Source organism: Pleurodeles waltl, chromosome 6 (genome assembly GCF_031143425.1).
Source record: "Pleurodeles waltl isolate 20211129_DDA chromosome 6, aPleWal1.hap1.20221129, whole genome shotgun sequence".
NCBI classification, from domain to species: Eukaryota; Metazoa; Chordata; class Amphibia; order Caudata; family Salamandridae; genus Pleurodeles; species Pleurodeles waltl.
Genome location: NC_090445.1, coordinates 57,643,889 through 57,665,871, shown reverse-complemented (window position 1 = coordinate 57,665,871; position 21,983 = coordinate 57,643,889). Strand labels below are relative to the sequence as shown.

The following is a 21,983-nucleotide window of genomic DNA, read 5'->3' as shown; positions in this document are numbered from 1 at the left end:
GGACAACGGGAAACATCACACATGCAGAGCTCAATTCCAAATCGGCATCTCTCCCTCTGAGCTCCGGCATCAGGCTTGGGGGCTGTCAGATTTTGATCATTTGGAGGGCACGAGATAGCCATCAAAAACTGCAAGGGGCGCAGTACCAGCACTCATGACCAACTCCAATGAGATGGGACATTAGTGCCATGAACCTCAACACGAGCAGCTAGAGTAAAGAATGCAGGACCTTACAATAGCTGCACAGTACGTCAGAGGGCACAGGAAACAGCCTTTAATCCGAAGTTTTTACACACATTTTTACATGGAAGTTCTTTACCACATAATTCTTTACAGTAGGTGCCAGTGTTGCACTGTGGGTGAAATTGCAGTATTCCGTTCATTTTTTTATTTTTTTTAAAACATGAGTGTTAATTTAATAATAATATTTTTTTCATATTCCTAATGTGACATTTGGTGGTTGTTTTTTTTTTTTTTAATGTGAAATACGTTTAAAGCATAATTTTTACTATATATATATATATACATATATATATATATATATGACAATGTAATTATGATAATTATTACAATAATTATACAATTATCATTATATTATATATATATATATATAAATTAGTATTATAGAGAGAGATGTAGATACACATTTGTGTTTAGGGTTGGGTAAGTGTATTGGGTTGTAAGGGTGTTTTTAGGGGTGGGAAAGGGTATTGGGTGGTAAGGGTGATTTTGACGTTTAGAGGTCAGTAGGCTATACAGTGGTAACAGTATTTTTAGGGTTTGGGGTGTGTAGGGGTATTGAGTTATAATAGTGTTTTTAGGGTTGATAGGTGGGTAAGGGATATGGGTGGTAAGTGCGATTTTAACGTTTAGGGGTGTGTAAGGGAACTGGGTAGTAAGAGTTTTTTGGGTATTAGGGGAGGGTATGGTTATTGGGGTGTAAGGGAGGTTTAGGAGTGGGAAATGGCTATAAGGCACACATTTTATTTTTAGGGTTTAAGGGTCGGTAGGATTTGGATTAGGGTGGGTAGGATTAGGATTTGGGGCAATGGATGAGTAAGGTAGTTAATACTTGGGTATTATTTGCAATACCTGAGTATCAATTTGATAGCAAATTATATGTTGCATTAAAAAGATATCCTCCTGGGACCAGATGTAGGGGGTTTAGGGGCAAAGTATAAGTATTTTGAAACTTCAATGTCCAGTATTTATTTTTCTATGAGAGAAACATGTAAATGACATAATTTGCAGTTAAAAAAAATATATATACTGTTTTTTCCCCCCAGAGTATTGGGGTTTATTGTGTATTTAGGTTTGTGTATTTAGGTTGATTATTGAATTGTTACTCACATTCGTCAGTAGGTGGCAGTGTTACACTGTAGTGAAACACCAGTACTGTTTAGTTATAATAATATTAACAAGCATTTGCAATGCAATGGGTCTTACGTTTGCTCGAGTTAGAGCTATTAGCATTGTAAATTACTAACTGGACTTTTTTTTCCCACACAAACTGAAAATAAAAAGTAAAACGTTTCACATAAGCGAGCCAATTCAAAGCGCCGCTGTGAGCTTGAAGGAGACACACAAAAGGAAAAAGAAGTTCGCTCGCAGTCAACGTTATAGGCAAACATGCAAATATCCATGTAACAGGGTAGATGGCCAAGGCGACAACAAAACTGCCCTAAGGAGGGACAAACATAAGCAGTTACCAACAAAAAGAAATTATTTTTGAAAGGCAAGCCCATGAATGAGTGATAGTGGGTGTGGTTAAAAGCCCAGATACGTACCAACACGTCGGAAAAGCAGCACTTGTGTACTGCTATGTTTGACCTAAAAATCCAAAGTAATGGTATGCGTGGTGCAAGTATGCATGCTAGTTGTTTGCTTGGTAAGCGATGTCATACAACCAGACAGCACCAATCAAGTGCTTGTCCTGAGGAGCAAGGCGAACTAATCATCAAACTAAGAATTTAGGCACACTCAGGGGCGGGTCATTCATTGATCTGAACAGCCACTCTATTGGTTGCCTCTGACACGGTGAAACAGAAACGAAGAAACGAAGAAAAACAGCAAGAGGCTGCAGTCCGTGAGACTGATGACAATGGTCAACTGAAACATCTGATTTGCATGATTCTCAGCCTTGCCTGGTGAGGAAATTTCCAGAATGCATTAGGCTAACCCTGGATGAGTGACACTTGACAGGGCTGGCTCCAGTTCTTAATTTGTAAATTAAGAAGTGGCGGTTCTCAAAGCCCTTCTCTTAAACAGGAGACTGCTGTAATTAAATCTGCCAGCACTGAATACTGAGGCAGTGTAATACTGAAGCCATCTCGGGCCTCTTCAATCCATTTACGGCCGCCCCTGCCCATTCAGCTCATCCTTCAACTTTCTACTTTTTCCCTTTATGACCCTTTTTAGTTTTTCCTTCTTCCGTCTTTCACATTTGTGTCTTTTGCTCGCAGCAAATGCTTGAGGCATAAGAATAAGCCCCGGCCCTCACAAATAAGTGCTGGTGCTCAGCACCGGAATCAACAAGCACAAATTAAGCACTGGCTGGCTCACCAAAGGAAGCATGACGTTTGCTTATCACTCATTTCAAAGCCTCCAGCCTGACTTCTTGCTTCCTGCTCTGGCAGTTTACCTTCCGCAGTAAAATGGAATCACCAGAAATAGATTTTTCTAAAAACGTGTGAGAGGCGGGAGGACTGCAGCTCGCACAGCATGAGGAGACTTGAACACAGACATATTTTCCAATCCCAACAGCTTCTAGGAGAAAAGGTTCCGCTGGTCGAACCCACTGAGTAATTAGTACTGCTCTGAGTAACTTTTTCTCTTCAATAGTCTTCTCTAAGGGGAAAAAGCAACAATCTGCTTTTTTTTTTTTTTTAAACTAATGTGATCTCCACCTATGAACTACACAAAAATTCATTATTGGACTTGTTAAAATATTTATTCCAAATCCAATTCATTAGTAGAGTCTGATTGGTACTAAATATTTTACAAAACATACTCTTAGGAAGTCACCTTTAACCTGTCTAAATCCTCTAGACCTCCATTTGCCTGATATTTCAACTAAAGCCCGGGAGCTGAATAGCTCCTTGATGAGGTGTGAACTGGCTCCAGAGCGGAGATAGAGGCCTTGGTTTGGGAGGGGTTGAACTTGCATTGAAAGAATGGAAAGGGCTGTGCCCGGCCCATGGTTTCTTGTAACATGCGCGTGCACGGTGCTTTACCTCAGGGCGCACAAACTCACGCAAAGCACGCACGTCCCTGCTTCACGCGATAATGATACCGTTCACCAGCCACGGCCTTTAAAATGTGAGCGCCGTGAAAAGTATTGTCTTTTTCTCGGAGGTAAAGTGCAGTGCGCATTTCCAACGCAGGGTGGAACAGCAATTATGGATTTACAGGTTAGTCTTGCCATGCGCCTGTGAAATGCCACAACAGAGCCCGGGGCGGGCTGCTGTGGTTTGTTTTCGTGTCGGAGAGGTGGGGGGCCAGCATGGATTCACCAGAAATGTGGATTTTATATTTCGGTAAGGTTGCAGGGTGTGTAACACGCGCACGCTCGTGCATGTTACAGGAAGCAATGCTTTATTATTTGATCATTATACAAAGCGTGCTCGCCCTTGTGTACTGCAGCTGTTCACATTATAGAATGGAAGCTGCTTTTCACTTGCATTTCAGAACGTGCACTGTACAAATGCTGTGTGTAAGACTAGCACGGTCACCACAGTGCAGGCCATGCTGTCTCTCACTATTCCCACCTCTCATATATTCAGATACGGATGGTCTCTGGGGAAAGCTGCTAAAAACGAATCATTAAATTGCTGTATTTTCTAATGGGACTGGGAGCCGGGTTCATAATGAGGTTGGTAAATATTGCTGTTTTTTTCTCAGAAGCTCAGTCCTGCTTTTTTAATGTTTTCTTTGTTTCACATGATAACACATGATGGATTCCTGTGACTTTTTAATGCCGTTGCGCTGTTCCTATGTCTTTTCAATCAGAGCCAGCTTTAGGGCGTTGGTGCAGTCACACCTGTCACTGCAGGTGCCAGGAGCTGCAGATTTCCTTGGGTGTCCAGCAGTCTTCAGGCAACAATAAACATGTCAAGGCTACTCTGGTGAGTAAGGCTGCTGCTGGAGAGAGAGCAGACCTTTGTCTAGTGGCAGTTTCAGCTCATCATTAAGTAGCGCAAAGGGTTGTTCTGACTGCTACAAAGAATGTGTGACCGATGTGAACCATTCAGATCACAGAACTAAGGGGACATATTGAAGATCCCCTAGCACCATCTACCGAAACATCAGCATCATCTTTTTGACGCTCATATTTCGATAGATGCCCAAAATCCCCGCACCATATTTACAAAGGGGTGCAATGCATGCATCCCGCCACTTTGTAACCCTTTGCGCTACATCATGCCTGCGCCAGGCATAATGTATGCAAAAGGGGCGTTCCCCCGCTGGGGGGACGCTGAAAAAATGGCTCTAGGAAATCTAACAGATCTAACCTGTTCAGAGCAGGTGTTAAAAGGGGGCACACCATTGTTTACAATGGGTCCCTATGTACTCTGCAGGAGTAGCAAGACAATTTTGGTGCTACTCCTGCAGAGTATATCAATAGCGTCACTAAAAATGACGCTATTGCCCCCAACCCTGCGCCAAGATGCGCTGTATTTTAAATACGACGCACACATGGTGGTGGTAGAAGGGTGGTAAGGGGTGCAAGAAAAGTGGCGCTGCACATTAATATTAAATATGCCCCTAGGTGTGAGCGAACAATGAGCAAATCTATTAAAAAAAAAAAAAAGAAATCAAATGTATGGCAGAGGGAGGGCTTTGGAGATATGATTGGCATTGCTGGAGGGTGGTAGTGAGGGTATTTATGGGAAAGGAGGTCAATGGAGGGGCGCCAAAAAGATTGCTGCACCAGGCACCACCAGCGCTAAAGCCAGCCCTCTGTTCAATTTACTTTACTACAGAGTTACAAATTTCAGGCACCATCTGTCAGCGCACCATTCCTATAAGTGACAAGTTTGCATCCATTCTGTTGACCCCGTATTAACTATTGTGTTGCTTCCTGTTTTTCAATGCCATCCAGTAGTCCCGGCTTTGCATAAGGCACTACCATTTGAGGATAGAGAATAGCTCTTACCACAGTTTTCAGGGTAGCATATATATTTTCCCACAGTCTTTCAATCATTTAATAGAAAACCATGTCTTGGTACATTATGTCATCACAAACTATAAGACCTGCTTGCTCCTAACCACTCAAAATAAGCCTCTGTTTGGAGTCCCCAAGAATGCAATATTGACTCTCTGCGTTCATGTGGGCCAATGGCTAGTGCCAAGATATCCAAGGGTTTTCAATGAAACTGTCCAGTAGGCCTTTTTAAAACTAGTCATTCAAGGGAATCTTGCCCATTTAAACACAATGCACTGGTCTTTTTGCTGTAAATCTCTTTTTGTGAGAAAAGCAGAACACATAAGGACATCAAAGTTAGCCTATATGTAAGCGCTGGTTAAAAGTGCCCTAGGTTTGTTCCAGGTAAAAGTACCCAAAAGTACATCTGGTAGCCGATTTGCAGCGTGCAATTTGGAAATCTAGGATCAATCCTGTTGGGCCAAATTGTGTGATACTGCTCAAACACGTTTCACTGAATATTCTGTATTTTCTTTATTACACATGAAAGCAATTCCAAACACTTTCATTCAGAATGTGCACTGTACAAAAAAGCGTTGCGTTTATTTAATAGCCTATAAAGGTTGCCAAGTATACGTGGAGGAGGGGCAGCATAGATTTATAAGTTGTCACTATCACTTCTGTCCCATCACCATCCTTGTCGGCACTCTAGTTTGCCACAGGAGCTATGAAATAGGCGGCTGTCCTGTAAGACTTCTAGCATATTCTTCAACTGCTCTACATCAGTGGGCTTACTTTCCTCCCCTTAACACAATCTTAAGTAGCACAAGAAACACTAGGCTAAAATTGGGCAAAATGGGCTTGCACATGGAACAATATACCATCACAAGTATAACACATTGCCAGTGTCACTGGAATTATGAGATTCTGCAGCACTGCTTTTTTCGTATTTTTATGGTTTTGCCATAAGGACAATTATCTGCCACATGATTTGCAGATTTTAACCCAAAACATTGTTTCTAGTTCAAACAAATCCAAAGTTAGAAAACAGGCTGTGACATATGACTAAGTGCACGGAGGCCCCTTCTCAAAGGCTAACTGCTCATCTTTCAGTTGCCTATTTCTGTATTTTGTTGGAAAGCCGCTACTAATGAGGTGAAATAGTTGCCAAAACAGGATTACTAGCTTACCCAATACAATCTCATTCTAAACAAAAGTTCTGAGGGGTAATCACCACAGATTTATATACTTGTGAACTGCGCTCACACACTGGGTGCACATAGCCTTTGCTACAGTACACAGAGATCTTGCGCTACCACACACAGAGGAAAAACAATAGAGGGACCATTGGCCCAACCCCTTACATATCTTCAGAAAATGCCTACCCTGTTATTGACAGATGTAGCTGGCTCTGGCTCCTCTATTGTCCTTCTTGCTAGCCAGGCACCAATTGCTGAGGGAGAGGAGCTGCTCCCAGAAACAGTTCTGAGTGGCCACAGGGGAAGGTTTACTGATTTTCTTGGCCACACCTCTAGGCAGGAGTTCTGCCATGTTGGAGTTTGGTAAAGATGGGCACTATGAGATTGTTTGCAGGACTGCTGCACAATTGGGTAGGGTACCCCTGTGAACATTTTGCCTATTGGTCTGGGAGGGGCCAGGAGTCCCCCCATCCACAGGGTAGTGCTGGACATAAATGTGGCTCCCCTGGACAACCTCCAAAGAACACTACTGGATCAATGGAAGACTCAACAAAGGGCTGCACCTGCTGTTGAAACCAGTGAGGAGAACCCGGAGGACTGAACTGCTCCCCTTTGTAGCCAAGACTAAGAACTGGACTCCAAGAGTACAGGGACACAAACAACATAAGAGGCCCAATTTCTTGAGAGATTCCAGCTAATCAGTTCCAACTGGACTTTTCTTGGACCCTGCTGGTGGCTTCTGTTGCAGTAGGACAAAACCCTCAAGTGCTGTTCCTGAGGTCATGGAATCCTTGGCTGGTGTCAGAGTGTACTCCCCCTGCTTACCCCTAAAACCCGGACGGAAAGTTTTCCAAGGCATTTTCCCCAGAGAACTGACGGAAGACCAAAACCAACCTGCCAAGTCAATCCATCAAAGGTACACTGTTTCTGTGCCAAAGATTTAGGTTGCTCGCAAGTTGAGCTTTTCATCAGCAGCAGATTTGTTTCAGCAGATTATCACGGAAAAGGCATTTATCCTCCTGAAGCAATATTCGGCTACAGATTTCAGTCTTGCCCCACAGGAAGAATTCAAGCTCCAAAAATGTTTAAAGGAAGTAATCTTCACCAGCCATATGCAAATCAGTCTTGACCCTGACCAAATGAGAACCACTTTATAACAAGCGATATCTGACTGATGAGCCACAATAAGGGTGAAACCAGTCCTAGGCTTCTTGTGTTTTGGTCCACGGAGGACTTGGCCTGGCAGCTCGGGCTGGACTGTTCCTATTGGAGCAGGGTCAAAATTGATTTGCGTAAGGCTGGATCCAAACTGAGATGGCATGGTGTGCAAATAATGATAGACCTGGTTGGGGAGTAATTACCAGTGGGTGAGACTGATTCAAGCATTCCATCCATAACTTTTTCGTGTACTCCAACAACAGATGCAGTATTCCAGCCAAGACCCTCAGCAAGTGGTATGGAAAGAGTTCTTGTAATGTGCCAACCTCTCACAGGGGAATTCATCTTGGTCAGGGGACAGCACTCTACCTCCATTAAAGGAAGGTGTACTCTACCAAAGAGAACATATTTGACTATGAGTACAAGTGAATCCCAGCAGTGGATTTCAGTGCATGCTAGGAGATGTAGCCAACTTACCTGTAATCATGACAAGGTTAACTCAAGTGTGGGGAAAGCCAAATACAGATACATTTACCCAAACAGAATACCAAAATTAAAACCTTGCACTTGCTCTTCTGGGATGGGCATATAAAGAATGTTTAGAGTGTTTCAAACAATTCTCAGCAAAGGCACACAGTCAAAGCAGAGGCACCAGGACACACCTCCTCTCAACATAAAAAGCACTCTTGTGTACAGTGTCACAAAAAGTAAACCAATCAGATATGGAGTTACCTCAGGGTGCACCAAAACAAGAACTATTCAGGAAGCATGCAGGATGCAGCCACACCTTCAGCCAATAAATATGTCACCTTCAGGTGACAGACGATGACATCATCCACAACATGCAATTTTCCTGACAGAAGCATGGCACCCCTGCACTTCAAGCACAGGGGCACTATGCTTCTCTAGGAACTTTGATTATCTAACCAAACCCCTGCCAAGAGGAGCAACATAAACATGTTTCAGTAGTAGACGCGATGGCTCACACCCAGTGCGTTTAACAATCATATTTTGTAAACATTTCGCCATATAGGCAACTCACCGATTCCTTGTCTGTTGAAGAGAAAAACTGCAAATATAATTACACACGTGGCAAGTGTTGTAAAGAATGCGGCGATCATAATACGTTTTGTGCTGCAATTCGATAAGTCCTGGAAAAAAGTGTCTGGAGGAAAAAAAAAGTGTATCATGACATCATATTGATGGAGCTCCATTAAAAAAAAAATTCAGATCTAGATTACTAAATGCTTTAAAGAACTCAGATCAATTTCCATTGGATGTGCGTAGTAAATATATGTTAAAATAACTATACTGGTTTGAGAGTTAAATAGTTGTTTTGGACTGGAGTAAACTAGCAACTGAATTAAACCATGAATGAAGACTAAAGAAGCAGGAAGTAAGAAAACAAATCTGTGCTTCATGGTGAGTAAAATGATGTTGCCATATCCTTGGGCCCAGATTTATGGTGGCCCTGCGCCATTCCAACGCCACATTAGCATAATTTTTTTTACGCTAATGTGGCGTTGGAAGGGAAAAAACGCTGTGCCATATTTACAAAGTGGTGCAATGCTTGCATTGCGCCACTTTGTAACCCCTTGCGTCATATTATGCCAGCACCAGGCATAACATATTCAAGGGTGGCGTTATGGCGCTAGGGGGGTCCTTAAAATGGTGCAAAGGAATCTATGAGAGTCCTTTGAGATTCCTTGGCGCCATTTTTATTGGCATTGTTTAACGCCTGCTAAGTGCAGGAGTTAAAAAGAGGCTCCCATTGGTCACAATGGGCTTCTGGGTGCTATGCAGGATTAGCGTCATAATTTTGTACGCTAATCCTGCAAAGAAATGGACTAGCGTAAAAAATTATGAGGTAGTCCCCCTGACTACCGCCATGGTGCACTGTATTTTAAATACGGCGCACACATGATGGTGTTAGGGGGGCGCTAAGGGGCGCAAGAAAACTTTTCATAAATCTGCCCCTTGGTTTCCTGTGCACCCTCTTCTTGGACTGAGGCTGGGACTTTTGTTTCCCAACAAATCATAGGTTAATTTATTTATTAATCTGTACAGTGCACTGTGTCCAAGAGCACCCTGGGGTTAGGATTTCACTCTACCCAGCCAAGCAGATAAGGAAGATACTAGCAGGGTTGACAAAACAGAAAAGATTTCAGCGTTTTTTGGTGAAGCGTAGCAAAAGGATTGCCTCTAACCTTCAGCCAGAAATCATGAACCGTGTCCCCCCACATAGCAGATTCTTTAAGAGGGGTACATTGAGGGGCCTATTCACAGACCTGGACACCCCTTTCTTAGAACACATGCATGTCAACCTACAAACCCTAACAGTTTCACCCTGAAGAACACCCTATCTTACAAACCACCCAGTCCACACGGCAACCTCAGTAACCTCATCTCAGACTTAATTGCCCCCCTCACCATCAACTGCAATGATCTCCTACTCTTCAACTATTCAATTTCCACCTGGAAGACCCCTCCAACAACTACTCTACCAATCTCCTTGAAAGTCTACAAATCATAGGACTTTCCCAGCTCATCACAAATCCCACACACAACACTGGGTACACTTTGGATGCAACCTTTCCCATGAGCAACAGCATCAGCTATTCAGCCTCACCATTCATATGGAATGACCACTACATCATCCATTCCAAAATCTCTACGCCACAAGCCGAAGCTCCCATCATCATCAATGAACCAAGCTGGAAATGGAACAGAATAACGGAAAGTGACTTGCACAACACATTTGAAACAGACCAACACCAACACCTAGCCAAGGACATCATCAACGCCAACCAGTGGATCTTCAACTATGCTGATGCTCTGGCACCTATCAAACTCATAAACAATGCAGAATCAACAAACAGGCCACCTGGTACATGGAAGAACTCTGGCACTCCAAAAGATATTGCAAACAGCTGAAAATGAAATTGAGAGCCAAACACGACGCTGACACCTGATCAGCATACCTCATGCACTACCACCACCTCCTGACAGACATCAAGAGAGGATCCCTCATGGACCGGATTGAAGCTTGCTACAATGGCAAATACATTTTTGCTGTCATCAAGGAATTCACCACCCCAGAAGTCTCAGCCAACTACAACAGCCCCTCCTAGGAACCACATGACAACCTTGCCAACTTCTTCAACAGCAGAATTAAAAAGATCTACAATAACATCCAAAAACAACCGAATCCTGAGAACATCATCAGCAAGCTGCCCACTAACCACTTGGACAGACACATAACCAACTGGAGAACACTCACTGAGAAAGACACCACTTCAATCAGGATAAATGTCCACACGGGCCCCCACAGACCCATGTACAAATCATATCGACAACCCAGGAGGACCTGTGATCAGCAAATTCCTCATTCACATTATCAACTCCTCTATCAAGTTAGTAACCTCCCCAGAGGGCAAAAAGCATGCTGCAGTCACAGCCCTCCTCAAAAAAACCATCGGAGGACCACAGTGAACTGACAAACTAGTGCCCGCACTCCAGTCAACCATACTCAGCTAAGGTGAAAGAGAAGGCAATCAACCAACAGCTCACCAACTACCTGGAATTCCACAACCTTCTCTACCACTCCCAATCCGGCTTTCAAAGCAACCACAGTACAGAGAAAGCACAAATCTCTGCCACATTTGAAATTTACACCCTACTGAACCAAGGAGGAACCGCTGCACTCATACTGCTGGACTTCTCAGCTGCCTTCAATACCGTGTCACACTCCATTGTCATCAAAAGACTACAAGCAAAAGACAACCAAGGTCTAGTCCTTGAATGGATATGCTCCTTTCTTGAGAGAGAAAACACAGCAAGTCAGACTCCCTCCCTACACATCAGAGCCAAGGACTTGATCTGTGGAGTCTCTCAAGGATCAGCCCTATACTGTTCAACATTTTCATGACACCACAGACCAACGTCATAAGATCTCACTGCATCTTTATCATCTCCTACCCCAATAACACCCAGCTCATCCTCTCAATATCAGACTAGTTCCCCGCGTCCAGATCTGACTTCACCAAATGCATGATCTGTGTAGCAGAATGAATAAAAACAAATTGTTTGAAACTCAACACAAATAAGTCTTTAGTGCTGATCCTTGGGAACAATAAGTCCCCCTGAGACTTCAGCAGGTAGTCATCAGACCTTGGGCCAACACCATCACCCACTAACCGTGCACAAAACCTGGGAATCATCTTAGAAAATAAACTCAACATGGCCTCACAGGTGGATGCAGTTAGCTCCTTCTGCTTCCACATACTACATATCCTCAGGGACATCTTCAAATTGATCCCCAATTGCACCAAGCATACATTCACTCCAGCCTTAGTCATCAGTAGACTAGACTATGACAACACACTCTATGCATCCCAAACCACCTCCTCCACTGACTTCAGACCATCCAGAACGCCGCAGCTACTCATCCTGGACCTCCCACAGCGCATCCACATCACGCCCCCACCTCAGAGAACTCCACCGGCTGCCAATATACAAGTGCTACCAATTTTAACTCCTCACATATGCATACAAGGCACTGCACTACATTAGTTGAGCTTACCTTAACTGCCGACTCTACTTCCATCATACAGTCAGACTCCTATGCTTTGTCTCACTCTCTCTCACACACACACATACCTAGATACCCCTTGCATAGGCAAAAGCAGAATAGGAGGACTAGCCTTCCCCTACCTCACACCCAAAACCTGGAACAAACTCCCTCTACACATAAGGGCCTCCTCCATACTTCTGGAATTCCTAAGAAGCTGAAGACCAGGCTCTTTAACTAACACCCGGCAAATGACCTACACACCTGCTTGAGTGCCTGGACAGCCTTCCTGTGATAAGTTGTGCTTAACAAATCCAAATAACATAACAGAAGTAAATTTACATGTGCAAATTTACGCTTACACTTTCTAATTAATTTACACTTAGAAATGGTGGGTAGACAAAGCTAGTAAATTTACTACAAAGCACAGACTTTAATGTCTCCATCCCTAGATTTAGGGAGAGGAACCCTGTTTATGAGTGTAAAGTTACCAATGTAGGCAGAATTCCCTGTCACCGGGGTCGAGATCTCCCTAGGGTAAAGTAAAAAGAAAACTTATTTTTACGTTAAATATGAATGTAAAATTAGTTGTATAAAATAATGTTCAATGTAGAACAAAATAAACTACTCTGTTAATTTAATTTAGGAATAGTTAAATTAAGTTGAGTTTTAAAAAAAAATATATGCCTAAAGTGAAATATTTATTTACTCTGTACACTTATGTATAGAATTAAAGTCATTTTAATTATGTTTGTAAAAAAAATAAAAAAGGACGTGTTATAAAATTAAAGCTATTAAAATATGTTAGCAAAAGTATTATTAATTTACATATAACTTACCTTGAGATATATGTGTGTGTGTGTGTATATATATATATATATATATATATATATATATATATATATATATATATATATATATATATATATATATATATATATATAAAATGTCACTTACCTAGTGTACCTCTATTTGTGGCATGTGGTGCTGCAGATTCACATACTTTGCATAGTCCGCCATCTAGTGTTGGGCTCAGAGTGTTACAAGCTGTTTTTCTTTGAAAAAGCTTTTATTTTTTTTCTTGAGTCACAAGATCGAGTGACTCCTCCTCTCTGTGATAGAATGCATGGGCATCAAGTGATTTGTTTGATTGCTTTCCCGCAGGAGGGTGAAATTAGGAGTGAAGAGTTGTAAATGGACATATACATAGTAAGTAAAGAAGATGTCCACACGTTGTATATACATATTTACATAATAGAGTACCACAACAGCTACAGGCTTCCGGGGAGGAGGGAGGGTGCATGTGAATCTGCAGCACCACATGCCACGAACAGATGTACACTAGTTAAGTGATATTTTCAGTTCAATGGCATGTGTAGCTGCAGATACACATGCTGTGCATAGACTGAAAAGCAATACCTTCCTAAATTAAGCGGTGGCTAACCTGTAGGAGTTGAAGTAGTTTGGAATAGTGTTTTAAGCACTGCTTGACCAACATTTGCTTGTTGGCGAGACAACTCGTCCACACAATAGTGTTTTGTAAATGTGTGTGGTGTAGACCATGTGGCTGCTTTGCATGTGTCTGCCACTGGTTTATTTCTTAATAATGCCATTGAAACTCCTTTCTTCCTAGAATGTGCTTCAGGAGTTACTAATAGTTGTCTTTTAGCTTTAAGATAACAAGTTTGAATACACTTTACTATCCATCTGGCTAATCCTTGTTTGGAAATGGGATTACCTTTATGAGGCTGTTGAAAAGCCTCAAAAAGTTGTTTAGATTTTTAAAAATCTTTGGTTCTGTCTACATAATACATAAGAGCTCTTTTGACATCAAGAGTGTGGAGAGCTCTTTCAGCAACTGAAGACTGGCAATTCCACCGACTGATTGATGTGAAATGGTGAGACCACTTTGGATAGGAATGTTGGATTTGTCCTAAGTACTATTTTGTGTTTGTGAATGTGGAAGAAGGGCTCTTCTAAAGTGAATGCTTGAATTTCACTTATTCTCCTTAAGGACGTAATTGCTAGTAGGAAACTAACTTTCCAGGAGAGAAACTGAAGTGTGCAAGAATACATGGGTTCCAATGGTGGACCCAAAAGCCTTGTGAGCACATTGTTAAGATTCCAGCCTGGAGCTGATGGAGCTCTTGGTGGAATAACTCTTTTAAGGCCTTCCATAAAAGCTTTTATGACAGGAATTCTAAACAGAGATATGCTGTTTGTTTTGGAGGTAGGCTGATATTGCTGTTAAATGAATTTTAATTGATGAATATGCAAGATTTGCTTTTTGTAAGTAAAGCAAATAGCATACAATATCCTATACGGAAGCTTTAAGTGGATTAATGTTTTTGGGTTGACAGTAATACACAAAATGTTTCCATTTAGCTGTATAGCACTGCCTAGTTGTAGGTTTATGTGCTTCCCTTAGAATGTCAAAGCTGTAGATATCTAAATTCTATGACCTCAGGAGCCAATTCGCCATGTTGAGCATACTGGGATTGGGATGTCTGATTTGACCTTTGTTTTGAGTCAATAAGTCTGGTCTGTTTGGGAGCTTGTGATGTGGTACTACAGATAGATCCAATAATGTTGTGTACCAGTGTTGACGTGCCCACGTGGGAACTATGAGCATCATCGTAAGGAGATTGTGCCAGATCTTGTTGACCAGAAATGGAATTAGAGAGAGAGGGGGAAAAGCGTGGAAGGGACAATTGGGATGAGTGTGTCCCCCTCTGTTTTTACAGATAATACATTGTTGTGATGTTGTCTGTCCTTATTAAGACTGTCTTGTGTGTGATCTGTGGCTGGAATGCTTTGATTTCTAAGAACACTGCCAGTAATTCCAAGTGGTTTATGTGGTAAGTCCCATTCTCCCTGTATTGCAAGATTGTCGAGATAGGCTCCCCAACCTGTCATTGATGCATCTGTAGTGATTATGGTCTGCGCCACAGGGTCCTGAAATGCCTCCCCTTTGATAAGTTGGTATGATTCCACCACTGCAGCGAGTTGTAAGTGTGGCGGTCCAACAACACTAGATCGTGAAGTTGACCCTGTGCCGGAGACCATTGCTGTGAGAGACACTGTTGCAGGGGTCTCATGTTTAGATGTGCATTGGGTACTATTGATATGCAGGATGCCATCATTCCCAAGAGTTTCATGATAAATCTTAATGTGTAAATTTGATTGTATTGGAGTTGAGATATGAGACTGTGGAACGCTTGAATTCTTTGTGGGTTTGGATAAGCTAATGCTGACTGAGTGTTCAGAATTGCTCCCAGATATGCTTGTATTTGCCCTGTCTGAAGGTGAGACTTCTGGTAATTGATTGTGAACCCTAAATTGTGTAGGGTATGGATTGTGTATTGTGTGTGTTGTTGACAAGTTTGAATGGTACTGGCTTTTATTAGCCAGTCATCTAAATAGGGAAAGACGGTTGAGGTATGCTGCAACCACTGCTAGGCATTTGGTAAATACTCTTGGTGCTGTTGTTACTCCAAACGGTAGCACTTTGAACTGGTAGTGCTTGCCAGCTATTACAAACTTTAGGTACTTGCGGTGTGCTGGATGTATAGGAATATGGAAGTGAGCATCTTTTAGATCTAATGCTGTCATGTAGTCTTGTTTTTGTAACGAAGAGATGACATCTTGAAGAGTGACCATGTGGAAATGCTCTGAGAGTATATACTGATTGAGAGGTCCGAGATCAAGGATTGGTCCGAGAGTGCCAGCCTCTTTTGGTATGAGAAAGAATAGAGAATATATTCCTGTTCCTTGCTGATTGATGGGTACTACCTCTTTTGCACCTTTGAGTAGAAGAGATTCTACTTCTTGTTTTAACAGAACAATGTGTTCAGGAGAAAGCCTGTGTGAACGAGGGAGAATGTTTGGTGGAGTGGAGATGAGCTTAAGGCAATAACCATTGTGGATAATTAACAGTACCCATTGATCTGATGTTATTTGTTGCCAATGATGGTGAAAATATTGCAGTCTTCCTCTCACAGGAGATGTGTGTTGTGTGGGGATGCTTTGATGAGGTAGAGGCACCTCTTGTGGCAGTGGATTTGCCCCTACTTCTGAAATTGTGTCCTCTGTAGGAGCCCCTGAAAGATCCCCTGGAATAATATTGTTGTCCCTGTTTTTGTTGGGACGTAGAAGCCTCTGATGTTTGGGGTCTAAAACCTCCTCTGACTTGAGGCTTACGAAAAGTGCCTGGAAAAGGTGTTGTGTAAAGGGCACCCATGACCTTTGCTGTATCAGAGTCCTTTTTTAATTTTTCAATGGTGGTATCCATCTTAGGTCCAAATAGTTGCTGTTTATTAAAAGGCATATTAAGGACCGCTTGCTGTATTTCAGGTTTGAATCCTGAGGACCGCAACCAAGCATGCCTTCTGATCATAACACTAGTATCAATTCACCCAGCTGCGGTGTCAGCTGCGTCTAGTGCGGATCTAATTTGATTGTTGGCAATAGCTTGTCCTTCTGCCACTACCTGCTGTGCCCTTTTTTGGTGTTCTGTAGGGAGGTATTGAAGGAACTCTTGCATTTCGTTCCAATGGGCCCTGTCATACCTGGCTAAAAGAGCTTGGAAGTTGGCAATCCTCCACTGATTTGCAGCTTGAGTTGCCACTCTTGCCTGCTGCATCAAATTTGCGGCTTTCTTTATCAGGGGAAGGAGCATCCCATGTGGACTGACTGTTCGCCGTTTCCCTAGCTACACTGACCACGATGGAACCAGGAGGCGATTGTTGTGATATAAAAATTGGATCTGATGGCGCAGCTTTAAATTTTTTATCTACCCTAGGTGTTAGTACCCTAGCTTTTGCCGGCTCTAAAAAAAATGCCATCAGCGTCTTTTAACATGCCTGGTAACATTGGCAAACATTGGTACTGCTTATGTGTAGAGGAAAGGGTGTTGAATAGGAAATCATCATCTATGGGCACAGAGTGCATCTGCACATTATGGTAGATAGCTGCTCTGGCAACAACCGGATTATAGGCCGTTGTGTCTTCAGGTGGAGATGGTCTTGTGGGATACGGTTCAGGGTCGTTGGATGGAACTGGATCAGAATCGTACATATCCCATGGGTCCATATTATAAGGATTATTACCCACATAATCCCTATGTGAGGAGACAGGAGATTGTGCTGAAAACTGTGTGGGTGAAGGTGGTTGTGGAGTGTGAGGTGGTGGTGAAGTGGAAAGGAAAGGTAAATGCAGTGGAGAAGGCTTATGCACGGTCCTTGGCTTTTCCTTGTGTTTAAATATTTTCACCGGTGAAGGGCCAGGTTCAAAACTTTGTTGGGATGACAGTTTCCTTTGGTTATAGGAGGTGTAAAGGCAATAATTTTCCCTGTATCCTTTTGGATCTGTATTTTCCTCTGCTTATGGTCCATAACCTCAGGAATGGGTCTAATGTCTGTTGACTCCTCTGGAGATGGAACCTGTTTACTTTCCACAAATGAGTGCTCCGAAAGCTTGGTGACAGACTTCTTTAAACGAGCCGAAAATGTGGTTTCTGAAGCAGCTCGAAATTTTTTGGGCTCCGAAGAGGAGCTTGGATGTTTCAGCTCAGAGGTGGTATGTAGCCGTTCAGGTTCTGACATAGAGGCTTCCATCTTACGACTCAATCCCGAAACAGGCGTGGCAGTCTGTTCGGTGGAGTGCGTTTTGGCCTTTTTTGAGATCGAACCCGAGGGTCGGTCGACGAGATGTAGTTTTCTGGTCCGACGATGGCCGGCAAGCAGTGGTGGACTCAAGGCCTTCTGTGACTTTTTAAACTGTTTCTGGTGATGGAAAGGGGCTGGTGTACTCACATACTGAACAGCAGGAATAACTTGGCTGTCTCCATCCGAGTTACGGTCGGAGTCGGAGTCTGGGATGGAGACTGCAGTCTGTGCCTGTTCCTCAACGAAAATGTTGGGTGTTTGTTCTGTCGACTTCGATACCATCTCTAGCAATCTTCGATCCCGTAAAGTCTTCTTAGATCGGAAGGATCGGCTCGCCTTGCAGGTTTTTTCCTTATGATCTGGAGAGAGGCAGAGGTTACACACCGAGTGTTTGTCAGTGTAGGGGAACTTGGAGTCCGATCTATGAGCCTGTGACACAGTAGGCCCAAGAAGGGCGCAGGCCCCCGAAAGGGTGTTTAATCGATTCCGGCGCTACAGTCGGATCGAGTGTAGTCAGAAAACATGTTTGAAAACGATACCGAAGTTAAAGGAAAAGATAGAGAAGTTCAGATAGTACCGGACCGAGATCTACTGGAGTGAGAGGGAACCCGTCTGAACCAGACGGCGGAAAGAAAACAATCTAACAAATGACTCGATGCCCATGCGCACTATCACCGAGATCTCGTGACTCAAAAAAAAAAAAAAAAAAAAAAAAAGCTTCTTCGAAGAAAAACAACTTATAACACTCTGAGCCCAACACTAGATGGCACACTATGCACAGCATGTGTATCTGCAGCTACACATGCCATTGAACATATATATATATATATATATATATACATATACATACACACACACACACACACACATAGATATATATATATATTATCTAGTGGCGGTTGCCACTAGGTAGTTATAGTTAGGACCTAGGGCTCAATGTACGACTGATTTGCGAGTTGCAAATCAGTCAAAATCGGGGCTGCAAATGTAAAATCGCCATATGCAATGTACGACAAGGAGTCACAAATGCGAAATTACGCTGCAACTGGATTGAGAGTCGCAAAAACAAGGGGTCGGAAAATGCGAGTCACAAAGTAGCATGTGCAAATAAGTTGCAGTTTGCGAGTAGTCGCAAAATTGCCCGTTTGTGCATGCACTTAACACCGATCTAAAATAGGTGTTATCTTGACATAACCTATAAAAACAGTGCCCAGAATGCATCAGGGACCATCCACAGTAACTGCCCTGTACCTGATGGTGAGGAGGAGACTAATACTGGCTGGCCAGCAGAGGAGGCAGAGACACGAGAGGATCTTCAGAGTCAGGCTGACCCTGTTTGACAAGACAGAGGAGGAGATAAATGAGCAGTACAGGCTTAGTAGCAATGTGATCACTAACCTAATTGCCACCAACAAAACACACCTGGGTAGCCCAACACAGCACAGCAATGCAATCCCCACCCATGTTCAGGTCCTGTGCTCCCTCCACCTACTGGCCAGTGGTAGCTACCAGCATGTCACTGCATTGGCTGGAGGGGTATCGCAGAGTACGCTGTCAGGTTTCTTCAACAACTTCCTAGATGCCATGTTCCTGGGCATACATCAGCACATCTACATGTCCAGGGACAACTAGGAAATGCAGCATACCAAAACACAATTCTACCAGATAGGGGGATTCCCACACGTCACTGGCTGCATAGACGTGACACATGTGCCCATATGTCCTCCACCCTGTCTGGAATACATATTTCGGAACCGAAAGAGCACACATTCCATGAACAAACAAGTGGTGTGCCATGCTCAGAACATCATCACAGACCTTGTAGTCAAATAACTAGGTAGTATGCATGACTCATATGTTCAGGCACAGTGGCTTATACCAGAGACTAAAAAGTGATGACTTTGATGAAGGACTCATATTAGGTAATTGCATGGATGTGCACAGAAATGTGTAGTTGTACATATGTGAACCTTCATGTTTTGTGACCCACATATGTGTTTTCACAGGTGACAGTGCATATGCCCTGGGTCTTTGGATCATGACACCCTACTTGACTCCCAGCACTCCTCAGGAAAGGCATTACAACATGGCACATCGGCGGACAAGGACTGTGACAGAACTTACCCTTGGCCTCCTGAACTCACATTTATGGTGTCTACACAACAGTGGGAGAGCCTTGCAGTAAGCACCTGAAACAGTGTGCAAGATAGTAGGAACCTGCACAATACTGCACAGCATAGCCTGCAGGCGTCAAATACACAGACGTTTCAGAACCAGATTCTGACGACAACCCCGCTCCACCTGGACAACCGCCATTCGAGGAAAGCAGAGCAGCAGAGGAGAGAAGGCACATGTACCACATTGCAAGCCAGTATTTTGCCAGGTACGAAATGCACAAGTACCCAATCCCCCACAAAAATAACATAACTGTTGTTTCCAAAAACCAAAGGACAACACTTTAATTTCTTTGGTGTAAACCACAGGGTTTGATACCCTGTTCATAATGAAGGCAATCCATATCACACCTGGAGAAAACAAGACAGGCACAATGCCAGTTTGCAGTCACTTCCTTGTACTGTGTCCGGCATGTGGGGTGCCAGATGTTGCAGCTGCTGATTGGTGCTGCAGTAATTTGATTCAGCCCTCTGGCCACATTGCCACTGAAGTGGCCTATCTCCAACTGCAGTGCCAAGGCGCATCTGCTTTGAGGCATAGGGGCTTGGGCTAGACTGCTGATAACCCTCGTGAGGGAATCCATTCTTGTAGCACGGCTGTTCTCACACTGCCTTAACAGATGTCTATCCTCTGCCATCTCCCTGCAGAGTTGGTTAAGTGAACCATTGATTGCATCAAATTTTTGGCTGAGGTCTCCCTGGGTGCAGACATCTGCTGGGTGAGATTTTCAAAGCCCAGTGAGATGTTCCAACTGATGATGCGCATCGGTTTGTTTTGCAGGCACTTAACCCTTAACATGGCCTGCTCCACATTATCCGAGTCTGACTGGTAACTGGTTCAATCCTGGGAGTGTGCAGCCTGCAGTGCCTGCTGACACCTGTGGACCCGTTGTGTTTGGCGCAAACACTGGATCCTGGTCATGGGGCTGCTTCGAGTGGTGGATTGCTGTGGATTTGCTGGAACCCCCACTACTAGCTGCCTGGGATGGTGTAACAACTGCACTTGCATGGGCCAGCGAAGTTCCAGGTGTACTCATGAACACATCACCCTTCATCCAGCTGAGACCCGGACTGGTTGTTTCCTTCTTCAAGTTCCCCTTCCTGTGTTCTGCCAGGTGCATCTATTTGGGAAATGGGTAATGGAATAAAATGTATGTGTGAGACAAGGGCTCTTTTGTTTTGATAAAGAATCAAATACTAGTGGACAGTGACACTGCAATTTCTGCACATAACTACATGTACCAAAAAGCACCAGTTGTGGTGATTCCCTCATCCACATGGACTATCCAGGCATATGTGTGTGAGGCTGGGTTGCATGCCTGTGGTGAGCAGAGTGTTAATGCCAGGTTGTAATAGTAGGACATTTTCAGTGGTTGTGGGGGTGCAGATTTGTCCAGGGACCCAAATCCACAGACTACCTGCGGCTCCAGAGTTGTATTGACCATCGCAGCCACTGCTGTAGGGGTGCCACATTGGATAGTCCTCCTCCTGTCCCCTGAACATCACAAAGCGGGCTGCAACCTTTCCTGGCCCGGGAACGGAGGTCACACCACCTCTTCTTGGTTTTCTCTAGTGACCAGTCAGCTGCTCCCAGGGCATTAATCTGGATCTTGTATCTCCCTCCAGATTTTCCTTTTGTCTGACTCAGGGACACTCTGGGACGACCTCCCAAACAACTCCTCGTGGTGGTTGTAGCAAGACTCCGTGAGGAATTCCAATTCCCTCTCTGAGAATTTGAATTTCCTTTTGCGCTCCCTAGCAACTTTGCTCCCCTGTTCGCTGGCCATAGTTCTTTGCAGTGCAAAGGTAGTTAGCAATGTGGGGCTGTGTTGCTGGCCTGGACCATGTGCTGCTCCTCCTGTGCAGTGATCACCATAGACACTACTTCCTGTTTTGGGGTCCTTGCAGTGCATCAGGAAGTGATTTTCCCCTATTTGTATGTGCGGGCGCAATTTGCGATTTACGATCGCAAATTGCAAGCAGTTACCGACTCGCAGATTGCGTTTTTGGAAACTGTGATGCAACCCTTTCGCGAGACGCAAATTGATGCCCAATTTGTATGTACATCAGAAA

The 21,983-nt window shown here is 43.6% G+C and overlaps 1 protein-coding gene across 1 annotated transcript in view; it reads right to left on the bottom strand.

Moving 5' to 3' along the window:
- Positions 1-21,983, bottom strand: part of LOC138299190 (butyrophilin subfamily 1 member A1-like) — a 140,647-nt gene that overhangs the window by 28,288 nt on the left and 90,376 nt on the right. Inside the window, exon 5 of the mRNA XM_069237288.1 lies at positions 8,543-8,665. Coding sequence (XP_069093389.1) covers positions 8,543-8,665 — 123 coding nt within the window. The remainder of the gene's footprint in view (positions 1-8,542; positions 8,666-21,983) is intronic.